Source organism: Schistocerca cancellata, chromosome 4 (genome assembly GCF_023864275.1).
Source record: "Schistocerca cancellata isolate TAMUIC-IGC-003103 chromosome 4, iqSchCanc2.1, whole genome shotgun sequence".
Taxonomy (NCBI): Eukaryota; Metazoa; Arthropoda; class Insecta; order Orthoptera; family Acrididae; genus Schistocerca; species Schistocerca cancellata.
In genome coordinates this window covers 96993647-97008934 of record NC_064629.1, presented here as the reverse complement: position 1 = coordinate 97008934, position 15288 = coordinate 96993647, and the positions used below count along the sequence as shown (strand labels likewise).

Genomic DNA, 15288 nt, shown 5'->3' with positions numbered 1-15288 from the left:
CAAATACTCCACCAGTGGGGGCAGGTGACCCTTAGGCGTAATCTGCCTCCTTGGCCCCTTCATGTCTTCACAGAAGACAGAAAGCGCCTTCCTCCAGTGGTTTTTTCTCCCACCTGGCTGATTTATGACAATATTAAGCCCTACACCTGCTTTTTGCGTTGTCATTTAGGAAACATTATTTCCTGCAATGCGGACCCGTGCCCTTAATCCCTATCAGGGGTACTACAAAAACCGTCCTGACTCTGACAGACCGTCAGGTGGAGTTTGTACTTATGTTCTTACCTCTGTAATGAACCTGTGCCCCTTCAAGCACCTTCAGAAACTGTGGCTGACAGGGTGAGAATACCACAGGAAATTACCATCTGTAACCTCTGCCTTCCTCCAGACGATAATGTACTATATCCTGTATTGGCTGTAGTAATTTCCCAACTCCCCCACCTTTTCTACATCTGGGTGATTTTAACGCCTGCAGCCCTTTGTGGGGTGGAACCAAGATTTCTCGCTGTGGTAAAGACGTCAAGGCTCTAGCAACTCAACTAGACCTTTGCCTCCTAAATACAGGTGCCTCAACTCATTTCATTATGGCACATGGCACATACTCGGCCATTGATCTCTCGGTTTGCAGTCCTGTTCCTCTCCTGTATCTCCACTGGAGAATTCACAACGACTTGTGTCGAAGTGACCACTTTCCACTCTTCCTGTCCCTACCCCAGTGTCATTTATCTGGCCGCTTGCCCAGATGAGCTCTTACCACGGCTGACTGAGATGCTTTGACTTCCGCTATCACCGTTACCACTGTTGAATCTCCGATGTGTGACAACATCGGTGAAGTGTTCCAGACTATCACTACTACAGCTGAATCTTCAATCCATTGTTCCTGTGGTTGCCCTGGTGGAAGTCGGTGTCTTGGTGGTCGCCGGTAATCACTGTGGCCGTTTGAGACTGTAGGCAGGCCATTTGCTATATTATTTTAACTCCTTCCACTACTTTTCCTTTTGGTTAGCTTCTTTCGTTTTCTCTTTCCGTGAGGGTTCCCGTTAGTTTTACGCCCTTTTACATTCCCCGACTCCTTCTGGGAACTGTTTTAACTTCAGACGTGTTTACATGAGAAAAAAGGGACTGATAACCCTGTACTTTGGTTCCTTTACACCCCGAAGCAACCAGGAAGCGTGTAGTTTATAATTTATTTAAGGGAAACCTGAGGAATGCTGCTGTGATGACATGTCTTTGTTTTTCTAGGTATACAACGCGATGTTTATAAAATATTTCTTTAAGTTGTTCGAACAGTCCACGGGTATACTGCCGGTTCATAGTGTCCAACGGGCACAGTATTTCGGCGATCAGACATGCCGCCATCGTCAGGTGCGCTGAAGAACTGAGCTCCTGAGGGCGGGCGGCTGATTTAAATCCGCTCCCCCCGCGGGCCGCTCTCTTCGCCGTCCGCGCCCGCGCGCCGGCGGTCGCGAAGACGTGGGCGTCGGAATCTGCCGTAGCGTCGATGTGCTTGCTACGTCCGCCCTGGTCGCCAGTTCCTACTTCTTGCTGAGAGTCTTCTTAATTACATTCAGTGCCTGGTCCCAAGCCTTGCTGAGATTGTAGCCGCAATCTCGGTTGATAAGATCTTCCCTGGTGCGAATTTCGATAGCCTCCCTTATAACGCTGTCCCAATATTTAGAGGTCTGAGCCAAGATCTTGGTACGCTTATAACCCATCTCGTGTTTCTCGGACAAACGGTGCTCTGCTACCGCCGACTTATTTGGATATTTCAGTCGAGTGTGCCTTTGATGTTCTCGGCAACGATCTTCGATGGTGCGTACGGTTTGTCCGATAAAACTCTTCCCACACTCACAGGGAATTTGGTATATGCCGGCCTTCCTCAAACCGAGGTCATCTTTCACACTTCCCAGTAATGCCCGTGTTTTATTGGGCCGGTAGAAGACGATTTTAACTCGGTGTTTCTTTAATATACGGCCGATTTTCCCAGATAGTGCGCAATTGTACGGAATAAAGGCAGTGGCTACCCCTTCTACCATGACTTCATCCGTCTCCATAGGTTGGGCTGTGGTGGTGGGACGGAGAGCGCGTCTAATCTGCCATTCCGACTACCCGTTTTTTCGGAACACGGTTTTGAGGTGTTCCAATTCCTGGGGCAGATTCTCTGCGTCTGAGATGCTGCGCGCCCTGTGTACTAGAGTTTTTAGTACTCCATTCCTCTGAGAAGGGTGGTGGCAGCTGTCTGCATGCAGGTACAGGTCAGTGTGCGTATTATTCCTGTACACAACGTGGCTCCGGGTACCATCAGCTCTTCCCTTGACCATGACGTCCAGGAATGCTAATCTTCCTTCTGCTTCGGTCTCCATGGTGAATTTGATGTTTGGATGTATGGAGTTTAGGTGTGTAAGGAAATCCAAGAGCTTGTCCCTACCATGGGGCCAGGTGACGAACGTGTCATCGACATAACGGAAGAAACAAGTAGGTTTCGAACTGGATGACGCCAAGGCTTCCTCCTCTAAGTACTCCATGTACAAATTCGCGACGACCGGTGAGAGTGGGCTGCCCATGCGTTTGCTCATAGTATTCCCCATTAAACAAAAAATACGTTGAGGTCAAGACATGTCTAAAGAGTTCGGCGGTCTTCTCGTCAAATTTATGCCCAATAAGCTCGACTGACTCTCGTAGAGGCACCCGGGTGTATTGTGAAACCACGTCGAGGCTCACTAGGATATCATTGTGTTTCAGTCTGAAGTTGTCGAGACGTTTCACGAAATCCACGGAATTACGGATATGATGAGGGCATTTACCTACATATGGGCTAAGTAATTCAGCCAGATATTTTGCCAGCAAGTAAGTAGGTGCCCTAATGTTGCTGACAATCGGGCGCGTAGGTACCCCCTCTTTGTGAACCTTAGGGACTCCATAAAGTCTTGGTGGTACAGGTTCTTGAGGTGACAATTTCTTGGCGACCCCCTCTGGTAGATCCGCGTCCTTGAGTAGAGCCCTGGTCTTGTTCTCCACCTTCTTCGTGGGGCAGCGTTGATCTCCCTATAGGAGTCGTCATCTAGCAGGCGCTGCATCTTCTCAATGTAGTCCTTACGGGAAAGAACAACAGTGGCATTGCCTTTGTCAGCAGGTGAGATAACAATCTCAGAGCACTCTCTTAGGTCCCGAATCGCCGCCCTCTCTCTACTGGTAATGTCAGTCTTCGTAGGTTTAGTTCTGGTCAGAGCTCGGCAGGTTTCCCGACGCACTTCTGCTGCTTCAGGTGGTAATCGCGCTGCAACCTGTTCATCTACATCTACATCTACATCTACATTTATACTCCGCAAGCCACCCAACGGTGTGTGGCGGAGGGCACTTTACGTGCCACTGTCATTACCTCCCTTTCCTGTTCCAGTCGCGTATGGTTCGCGGGAAGACCGACTGTCTGAAAGCCTCTGTGCGCGCTCTAATCTCTCTAATTTTACATTCGTGATCTCCTCGGGAGGTATACGTAGGGGGAAGCAATATATTCGATACCTCATCCAGAAACGCACCCTCTCGAAACCTGGCGAGCAAGCTACACCGCGATGCAGAGCGCCTCTCTTGCAGAGTCTGCCACTTGAGTTTGTTAAACATCTCCGTAACGCTATCACGGTTACCAAATAACCCTGTGACGAAACGCGCCGCTCTTCTTTGGATCTTCTCTATCTCCTCCGTCAACCCGATCTGGTACGGATCCCACACTGATGAGCAATACTCAAGTATAGGTCGAACGAGTGTTTTGTAAGCCACCTCCTTTGTTGATGGACTACATTTTCTAAGGACTCTCCCAATGAATCTCAACCTGGTACCCGCCTTACCAACAATTAATTTTATATGATCATTCCACTTCAAATCGTTCCGCACGCATACTCCCAGATATTTTACAGAAGTAACTGCTACCAGTGTTTGTTCCGCTATCATATAATGATACAATAAAGGATCCTTCTTTCTATGTATTCTCAATACATTACATTTGTCCATGTTAAGGGTTAGTTGCCACTCCCTGCACCAAGTGCCTATCCGCTGCAGATCTTCCTGCATTTCGCTACAATTTTCTAATGCTGCAACTTCTCTGTATACTACAGCATCATCCGCGAAAAGCCGCATGGAACTTCCGACACTATCTACTAGGTCATTTATATATATTGTGAAAAGCAATGGTCCCATAACACTCCCCTGTGGCACGCCAGAGGTTACTTTAACGTCTGTAGACGTCTCTCCGTTGATAACAACATGCTGTGTTCTGTTTGCTAAAAACTCTTCAATCCATCCACACAGCTGGTCTGATATTCCGTAGGCTCTTACTTTGTTTATCAGGCGACAGTGCGGAACTGTATCGAACGCCTTCCGGAAGTCAAGAAAAATAGCATCTACCTGGGAGCCTGTATCTAATATTTTCTGGGTCTCATGAACAAATAGAGCGAGTTGGGTCTCACACGATCGCTGTTTCCGGAATCCATGTTGATTCCTACATAGTAGATTCTGAGTTTCCAAAAACGACATGATACTCGAGCAACCGGCCTGAACCCTGGGGGTGGGAGCAAAGTTGAGTCCCTTCTCCAGAAGCGAAACCGCCTCATGAGACAGCTCCATGTCAGTGAGATTGATGATCGTCTTGCATGGTGCCTCTAGCGATGGTTTATCCGAGAGACGTGAGAATTTTGAAACCGGCAGTATACCAGTGGACTGTTCGAGCAACAAATACGCCAGGAGAAACTGGAGAATCAAATTTCTTTAAGTTGTTCAAACTTAAAATTCACTGTAGTGGAGGAAAAATGAAAAAGGAAGTGTCATATGTATTTTCCCGGTTCCTTGCAAGTACGAATGGTTTTGAGATGGTCGAATTTAGTTGTCACTGTTTTGTACTAGATGAGACATAAGCCTTAGTACATGTTCGAAAGAACAGACCCCACCCCTCTCTCTCTCACACACACACAATATCTTAAGTGCAGATGCACACCAGGCTGGCAGTCTTAAGGGAATCGGCTAAATACTGCGAGTAATTGAGTAATTAGGATAATGTGTAACGGGCACTACTTTCGTAGTGTGTGGATAGGTTGAGAATTTGAGTCTGACAGGAGGCGTGCTAGAGTAGTCCGTGCAGTTACGATGAACACTGTGCCTGGATGGCACAGTGGTTGGCACACCTGCGTAGTATGTGGGAGACCCGGGTTCGAATCCCGGTCCAGCACTAATTTTCAGCCTTCCCCCTTAGTTTAAATCAGCGCCCACTAGGTGCCAATATCTGCATTTATTTTGTGTCATAACTAAAAGGTTAGTGATTCGGTGAACGATCGCTCTTCAGATTTTATCTTGAAAACTGGATATTTCTCCGCCGATGGAAATGTTGTATACAACCAAAATTTCCGAACTCGGTGTGTTGTTCGGGATCCACGTTAATCTGTAAGATCTCTCAGACGTCTGGAAGCATAGTACTATGTGAGTAGAACAAAATGTCTTACTACTGCATATTTAGCAAACCCCTGTAATAATAAACCTAACGTTCAGTATGAGGACGACTTCGCTTCAGTCGTCTGATATTTTAATGTTTCCTTCTTCCACGCAACGGCAAACATGATACACTTCTTCTGCAGGAAAAGATACAAGTGCAGTACAATTATTGGTCGTGGAAAGAAATGAAGACAGCTGAATGACAACTCTGGAAGTACAAAAGTAATAAAATGTGCCTACAAACCAAATACTAGCAAAGTGCTACAGTACCACAAAGAGTCTCGCTTTTTGAGTTTATCTGCTCAAATTCCAAGTTATGAAACAACTATGGAGTTAAGATCTGCTAATGAACTTATATCGAAAAATGCTGCTAAGATAATTTACTTCGAAGAGTGAACAATGTAACTTCGAGTTCACTTAAATAATTAGTGGACCTATTACCATCCACTGCTTTTATTCGTATTATGACCTTTTACAATCAGAATGGCTATGAAGACTGACTTGGTGACTTACCCCAAAGAGCATTTGAGTTAGATGCATCTCCAGATTGTAGTAAAGAACCGACGGCAGCGACCCATAATGGTATGAACTTCAGTACATACGGCAAGCGTTGGGGAACCATCTAACAGCAGGTGCCTGAGTAACTACGTTACCACCGTCATCACCTCTAACTGCACTACTGACCATTAAAATTGCTACACCACGAAGATGACATGCTACAGACGCGAAATTTAATCGACAGAAAGAAGATGCTGTGATATGCAAATGATTAGCTTTTCAAAGCATTCACAGAAGGTTGGCGCCAGAGGCGACACCTACAACGTGCTGACATGAGGAAAGTTTCCAACCGATTTCTCATACACAAACAGCAGTTGACCGGCGTTGCCTGGTGAAACGTTGTTGTGATGCCTCGTGTAAGGAGGAATGCGTACCATCACGTTTCCGCGTTTGTTAAAGGTCGGATTGTAGCCTATCGCGATTGCGGTTTATCGTATCGCGACATTGCTGCTCGCGTTGGTCGAGATCCAATGACTGCTAGCAGAATATGGAATCGGTGGGTTCAGGAGGGTAATACGGAACGCCTTGCTGGATCCCAACGGCCTCGTATCACTAGAAGTCGAGATGACAGGCATCTTATCCGCGTGGCTGTAACGGATCATGCAGCCACGTCTCTATCCCTGAGTCAACAGATGGGGACGCTTGCAAGACAACAACCATCTGCACGAACAGTTCGACGACGTTTGCAGCATTATGGACTACCAACTCAGAGACCATAGCTGCGGTTACCCTTGACGCTGCATCACAGACAGGAGCGCCTGCGATGGTGTACTCAACGATGAACCTGGGTGCACGAATGGTAAAACGTCATTTTTTTCGGATGAATCCATTTTCTGTTTACAGCATCATGATGGTCGCATCCGTGTTTGGCGACATCGCGGTGAACGCACATTGGAAGCGTGTGTCCGTCATCGCCCTACTGGCGTATCACCTGGCATGATGGTATGGGGTGCCATTGGTTACACGTCTCGGTCACCTCTTGTTCGCATTGACGACACTTTGAACAGTGGACATTACATTTCAGATGTGCTACGACCCGTGGCTCTACCCTTCATTCGATCCCTGTGAAACCCTACATTTCAGCAGGATAATGCTTGACCGCATGTTGCAGGTCCTGTACGGGCCTTTCTGGATACAGAAAATGTTCGACTGCTGCCCTGGTCAGCACATTCTCCAGATCTCTCACCAACTGAAAACGTCTGGTCAATGGTGGCCGGGCAACTGACTCGTCACAATACGCCAGTCACTACTCTTGATGAACTGTGGTATCGTGTTGAAGCTGCATGGGCAGCTGTACCCTGTACAACACAACACCCACTCCACGAGCGGAGAAAATCTCCAACCCGGCCGAGAATCGAACCCGGGCGGGCTTGCTTGGAAGGCAAGCACGTTACCACCCAGCTAAGCAGGCGTACACTTGACAACAGCGTTTCTACTGCATAAAGTCAAAACTGTGCGGTACGTGACGTTAATGTTGATGGCGTAATGCACCGATACGAATGGTACTCCTTCGCAGCACAACACGCCGACAAATTATACCTGAAAACACGCCTTTTTCAGGGTACATTCATTTTATGTTCACCCTATCTCCAGACGTCTAGACCATTGTTTCATTACTTATGATGTTTAGGAAAAGCTGTCTCAGAATCCTACGTCGCAAAATTCTGCGACTCCTCGCTCTCTCTCCCACGAATTACTTCCGCGGACCTCAGTGAAAGCAGTCGCGGTCCGGATCCGGCGGACGTGCCTCCGAATGCCCTGCAGTGCTACAGCCTTTCGAAAGAGTAACAGAAATATTCGGAGAACTTAAATGGAAATCATTATTAGAAAGATAATGTACTCCTCGTGAAACCATGTTGGTTAAATTCAGAGAACCTGTTAGTTACGTGGTTCTTAGATAATCTGAATAATTCTTTTATTGAAAAGAACGAGTCAGTTTACAGGATATGTAAAAATTATTACCTTCACATTGTTATATTATTTTAGTCCTATTCATGCAACCACGCTTCAAAACAAGTATATATATATATATATATATATATATATATATATATATATATATATGACTATTCGGCCATTATGCTGCCATATGCAAACACAACATATAGGTCGTTTAAAGATCATGAGAGGAAACTAAAGATACTGACATACGCTAAATCAACACTAAATAAGTTTCCGTAACACCCTTATTATGCTTGAGATAAACGTATAGCCAAAGTGTAAAGATTTACGAGTATAATATGCCTAATTTTGTAGGGTTGTGAAGACAACAAACCAATTTGTCGAAATTCATAAAGCGAAATATTATTAGCTGTGCAACTGATGACGGAATTTTATTCTGAAATACATACCATAGTTGCTGAAAAATAACAGCTATTAATAAAATTTAAAAAAAGTTTCGTCCAAAGTATCAATGATTTTTGAAAGTGCATTTATGCAAGTGCTTGTACTGATAGAACGAAGTAAAGAGAGATATTTTTGAAGGGTAGTGTTGCCCGGGTTTCCTGGCACAATAAGTATTCGTTTAAAAGACCGTTTGTTCTCAAAGCTGCTGCCCCTGATTACATGTCACAAAGCAGCTGAGCTCCGAAATGTTAAATAATCCTTATGCCAGTGAAAGAGAAAAAAATATACATGTTATATTTAGTAACATAGTAATGATTGTGCATGGTGCGTAACTATTAAGATATGGTCGTACAACAGTTTTCGGTAAATATTGCAGTCGGAAATTTAATAATTTCTGATTATTTTGTAAAATCACTCAGTATTCTGCAACAAAATTCGCAACTGATGCTCTACTTTCAGCAAAGTTATGGTGGTAGGAGTTTCAAATTAGTGGGAAAAGATTTTTTTGAAAGATAACAAGGTTATTGCGTTCATTTCAGTTATATGCAAGGGCGGTCATATCTTATTGACTGTTCTCAGCCTTCAATCTCGTAAGTTCCAGATACAGCATTTGTTTTAATAACCGTTTACTCTCTAATTGCTAGAGAAAAAAGGACAGAGCAAATAGCGTTTGTTCTCACTTGAAGACGGTGTCCCAGTCGAGGACGTGGTTGTTGGTGGCGAGCACTTTCTCAGCATACTCGTCGCAGACGTTTTCGTAGATGCACACGCTCTCCCCGAACTCGGCCACCATGCGCTTCTCCACGCTCTCCAAGTCGAGGTGCGGCTGGGGGCCGTCCACAGAGCGTGCGCTACGGCGCACGTACGTTCCTGAAAGCAACCGCAACACGTCACCAGATAGCCAACAGGTGCTTCGTTGAGAACAGTTTATGCTATATGTCGTTCGAGAGAATCAAAAGTAAAAAATAACTTGGAACAATGTTGAAGGACGTTACAGGCTAGGAAAAACATAAAAAATTGGAGTTTCATTAATAGAAGCAAGACTTTTACAATATGATCATCAGACAAAATATTAGTCACCTCCTTAAAATTACAGACTCGCCGCTCTGGAGCAATGTAGATGGTATATTAGCAGTACATGGCGGTCATGTGACCTTCACCGCCGACGTGTCACGGCGGTGAAGTTATGTGCGTGTGTGTATGTGTGTGTGTGTGTGTGTGTGTCATTCGGTTGTGTGAGATGAGCACCGTAAGACGACTCGACATAGAGGCGTAACAAAACGCCAGAATATAGCAGTTGTGATTTTACGTGCCCATAACCACACTGTAAATGAAGCTACCCAATTTGTTGGTGTATCACCGCGGACTGTCCAAAGTGATTACACGGAATGCGGGGTGTCACTCGTATCCATCTAATACGGCGTGAGAACAATGGTCGTAAGAAGATCCTAATAATATTTTCCACATTCGTTTCTTTTAGTGTGTGTAAGGCCGCTGATAATCTCACCGTTGAGCGCCCGTAAGCACCAAACGCACATGCACACACACACACACACACACACACACACACACACACACACACACACACAGCCTAACCGACAAAGACCGGACACGAATTTTACATATTTTCAGTGACGATCAGTTACAAACCCGACGTGAATCTCTTTTGTCGGTGAACGCAGGTCGACTCAACCAGCTTCAGAGTGAACACCGATATTTTTGAGTCGGATGATTCTCAAAAAAACCATTGCTCACTGCCACACATGAAGTTGTTTGTATTCAAGGGACCATACAGCAGAGAAAATGGACAGTAGGTGACTGTAGGCGTGTGATGCGTTAGTGAGGTTGCCCCTTTTCAAAGGAGAAGAGTACACCAACAGTCCAATGAGACGTTTAATCTACAGGGTGTGGAGGGTGCAGTTTAGGCTGCACGAGGTTCTGCGATGATTTGAGAGTGTTTCTCGTATCATGACTTGGAGACCCTCATTCGAGTGTCAAACTGTTGCCCTTGCCTCTAGATCTTCCGGAAGTGTATGTTGTGGGTACGTTCGTCTTCAAAGGACTACACGCATACGTTCCTGGGAGACCAACACTCAGATACGCTATCGCAACCCGGTTTGTCCTCCGAACGTACTCTCATAGAAAATATCTGAGACTATCTGGAACAGTGTCTTAAACGTAGCACAGAACACTCTCACAATTTGGTAAGACCAAACGATCTAATCACCAGTTGGATATGGCGTACATGATAAAAATTTTGGACTCTCTTTTTTACAGAATTGAGCCCATTATACTGTTAGAGATGCTGTTGCTACAATAATGGCGTGATTTCTATTCGGAGTGACTACTTTTTTTTTGTTCAGTATTCTTCGAATGCTTACAATCGAAGCAACGAAAATGTAAAAAGTAACTTGAACTGTGCTGAAAGACGTTATGGGGCTGAATGAAATCTTCGAAAGGAAAATAAAACTAACGTGAGACTTACCTGCTTTCACTACAGACTCCGTGACTTGATAGATCTACTTGAATTTCTTTGCCTTTTGATCCGTATGTAAAATTTATAGATGTCTGTTGTCTATTTAACGGTGAAACTATTAGCATTCTTTTACCATTATTTGCGAGGGATAAACATCTCCATTTCACGTTATTGTATACGGCGCTCATTGAGAATTTTATTCATTTCTGTAGCAGTGCTCTCTAACGAACATAAAAGGTGAAAAAATATACAGAAGTTTAGAGCGTTTAGAGGTGATAGAGGGGAAACAGCGTTTTATATGACTGGCCCACTGTATCCCTGCTAGGAGTTAATGGAAGTTTTGACATTAGTGATGCTCAGAGACGGGGCTGAAGCGGTCTTGTGATGAATACTGTTTTAGAGATGTTGCTGAAAATGTCTTTTCCTTTACAGAGCTGCTTGATAATGATTGGTTAACTCGCTCAAAACAATCAGGGGGCCATCATAAATCGCGGTAACTACAGCGTAATTATCGTCTTTTAATAAAAGTGTCATTTATGAGCCGGCTGGTGTGGCCGAGCAGTTCTAGACGCTACAGTCTGGAACCGTGCGACCGCTACGCTCGCAGGTTCGAATCCTGCCTCGGGCATGGATGTGTGTGATGTCCTTAGGTTAGTTAGGTTTAATTAGTTCTAAGTTCTGGGGGACTGATGACCTCAGAAGTTAAGTCCCATAGTGCTCAGAGCCATTTGCACCATTTGTCATTTATGTTCCTCTCATTACGTATTTTTTTCAGTTACTTTCTGTACTATACTCTACCGGTTGTTCCTATGTATGATCCAAGTGTCATCGAGCTGTATTACGTGGCAGTAACACATCATGCGAAAGTTACTTTCCTCCTTAAGTTTTGCACACGATTGTCTTTTGGATGCTATTTTATTGAGTACAATTATCGAGTGTCTTGAGACAACTAACATCGGACTCATAATGGCGCTCAAAAACACTAAATATGTTTTCTTGACGGTTAAGAGGCGTAGCAGATGTTCATCATGCGGTAGTGCAAGGCCGACGAAGTACAACCATTCCTGAACAGGATCCAAAACTGGCTTTCATTGCATGGTGAAAATGAAAACTAAAACATAATAGCATTTTGAACTTACAGATGTCTCAATAGTTGCAGTTTTCCGAATATACCGTGTATAGGATCATCATAACAGTCGGTCAGTGTGCAAGAGATCTAGTCACCGTAGTGCAAGGATGGCTTCATTTATTGTGGAAGCATAACATTTGATGGATGAACTAGGTTTTGTGGTATCTAATCTTATGGGAAAAGCTCGTGTTTGGGGAAATTTAGCCGTAGACTATTATGACAGTATGGAAAGTTATAAAGGCTTTCTTTGAGGAATAATAAAAAAAAGATGGAAGTTGAACCCAAAGAAAGACTCTATTAAAAGGTTTGTGCAGAAGTGTCTAACTACTTTGTCCTACATGACTACCAAGTTAGAAACAGAACAAATTATAATGGGGTTAGAAAAGAAGTTGCCTTTGTCCTGGCAATATAAAATAATTTCTGCACGCAGAGACGACATTAAGAAATTCATTGGTTGCTTGAAAAGGGTAGAGAATCTTCTGAAAGAAGAAGAAAATAATAAGAGATATTATAGGGCTTCTACCAGGCAAAATGAAGTGCAAGTAAACAGAGTAGGTGTGCAGAGGTCTAACAATCACAAAGGGAGGTCCAGAGGACGAGGGGGTTTTACTGAAAATAGAAATTACGACAGGAACAGAAATCGCAGTTATCAAAATCAAAAATCAGCTGAGAGAGCAGAACAGCATTCCAGGCAGCCGCATGAATGGAATACTACGTCTAATGTCAGAGTAGGCAATGAGGAATACTAACAGTCTGTAAGGGTGCTCGCGTTTGCATACTTCCCAAACATAGGTAAAATCTGCTTCCAAAGCCCTTTGTGAGTCAGCTTCCAACAGAACAACACAGTAGTGATACAGGTACCATAAACAAACCGCAGGAATGGGAGAAAGTGAGGATATTTACTTTTCAGGGAAACGTGGCAGAATTTTCTGAAAGATTAGATGAAAATCGCGAATCTAGGAAGCAGGTTACCAAGGAACAGGAGTTACCTGATGAGATAGTGGAGTTCGATCTTAGTCTAACTGAGCACTGTAGTATTAAAGTGGACCCTAAAGGGAACATGGAAGAAAGCACTGTATATGTGAAAAGTGTAGCAGAGGAGGAAGACATACCGGCAGATGAAGTTTTAGATATAATAGAGGAGACTGTCTGATAGTGATGGAGCAGTTTCAGATGTCGAAGACGTTAGGACCTACAGAATTAGATGAAGCCAAACTAAACTGAACTCTAAACTCCGTCCGAATAGGCTTTGCAAGGCCCAAAGGTAGCGACCGGCCGCCGTGTCATCCTCTCAGCCCAGGGGCGTCTCTGGATGCGGATACGAAGGGGCATGTGGCCAGCACACTGCGCCCCTGGCAGTTGTCAGTTTTCGTGACCGGAGCCGCTACTCCTCGATCAAGTAGATCCTTAGTTTGCCTCACAAGGGCTGTGTGCACCCCGCCAGCCGACAGCGCTCGGCAGACCGCATGGTCACCCATCAAAGTGTTCGCCCTGCCCAACACAGCTTAACTTCGGTGATCTGACGGGAACCGGCGTTACCATTGCGGCAAGGCCGTTGTCAGATGGACGTGGGGATTGTTTTGAAAGTCTTGACAACATAGAAGAAAGTGTTGCAGAATCTGAGATGATTAAAGAAGGTGCAATTTTGTACCAGTTCTTTGGCTCTTCAGTGTAAATAGTGGATGAGGAATGGAGAATGTGTGAAAGTTTCGTAGAATAGGTTAATGCAAAACGTAACTGTGATGAAATGTGCTTTAACCTGTTTATGTAAAAGTTTCAGAACAGAGCCAGTACTGTTATGATTGCCAGTGTACAGTGCCAAGAGATTTCGTAGAGAGATGAAGGTGAACATGTTGTGTATTTTATGACAACTGAGGCAGTTACAGTAGATGTTTTTAGTAATTTTTCATTCATTGTTTATTTTTATATACACTATGTGATCAAAAGTATCTGGACACCCACAAAAACATTCGTTTTTCATATTAGGTGCGTTGCGCTGCCACCTACTGCCAGGTACTCCATATCAGTGACCTCAGTAGACATTAGACATAGTGAGAGAGCAGAATGGAGCGCTCCGCGGAACGCACGGACTTCGAACGTGGTCAGGTGATTGGGTGTCACTTGTGTCATACGTCTGTACGCGAGATTTCCACACTCATAAGCATCACTAGCTCCACTAGAGGGGGGAGGTGAGAAAACTTAGATTTTTGGTCGAGAGGCTGCTCATAAGCCACACATCACGCCGGAAATGCCAAACAACGCCTCGCTTGGTCTAAGGAACGTAAACAATGGACGATTCAACATTGGAAAAACTTTGTGTGGAGTGACGAATCGCGGTACACAATGTGGCGATCCAATGGCAGGCTGTGGGTATGGCGAATACCCGGTGAACGTCATTTGCCAGCGTATGTAGTGCCAACAGTAAAAATCGGAGGCGGAAAAGATGTTATGGTATGTTTGTGTTTTTCATGGAAGGGGCGTGCACCCCCTTGTTGTTTTGCATGACACTATCACAGCAAAGGCCTTTAGTGATGTTTTAAGCACCTTCTTACTTCCCACTGTTGAAGAACAGTTCGGGGATGGCGATAGCATCTTTCAACACGGTCGATCCCCTGTTCATAATGCACCACCTATGGTGGAGTGGTTGCACAACAATAACGTCCCTGTAATGGACTGGCCTGTACAGAGTCCTGACCTGAATCCTACAGAACATCTTTGTGATGTTTTGGAACGCCGACTTCGTGCCATGCCTCACCAACCGACATCAATACCTCTCCTCAGTACAGCACTCCGTGAAGAATAGGCTTCCATTCCCCAAGAAACCTTGCAGCATCTGATTGAACGTATGCCTGCGAGAGTAGAAGCTATCATCAAGGCTAAGGGTGGGCCAACACCATTTTGAATTCCAGCATTACCGATGGAGGTCGCCACGAACTTGAAAGTCATTTTCATCCAGGTGTCCGGATTCATTTGATTACATAGTGTATTATTTAAAGCTTATGAAACAGTAGATGCTAGCCTTAATACTGTATGTCAAGATTTTCTGAAGGGGAGAAATGTGTTTGCTAGTATATGAGAGCAATGTTGGTGACATTTAAGATCGGAAGCAAAAAACTCGTATAGTAAAGATTGATTTTTTCAGCAGTAACTTGCTTGAGTTAATTTGAATGCCTTTTAATTACCGCATTTATGTAATTTGAGTTGGGTAAAAATAGGGATAGTTAGATTACCATTTACTTTTGGTTAGTAAAGGTTAGTTCACTTTTTACTGAAAAATATTTTTTCTGAGGAAATATTGATACTGAAG

The 15288-nt window shown here is 44.4% G+C and overlaps 1 protein-coding gene across 1 annotated transcript in view; it reads right to left on the bottom strand.

The window, feature by feature from the left end:
• Positions 1-15288, bottom strand: part of LOC126183683 (uncharacterized) — a 57960-nt gene that overhangs the window by 10418 nt on the left and 32254 nt on the right. Inside the window, exon 2 of the mRNA XM_049925859.1 lies at positions 9057-9246. Within this exon, the coding sequence (XP_049781816.1) occupies positions 9057-9246 (190 nt within the window). The remainder of the gene's footprint in view (positions 1-9056; positions 9247-15288) is intronic.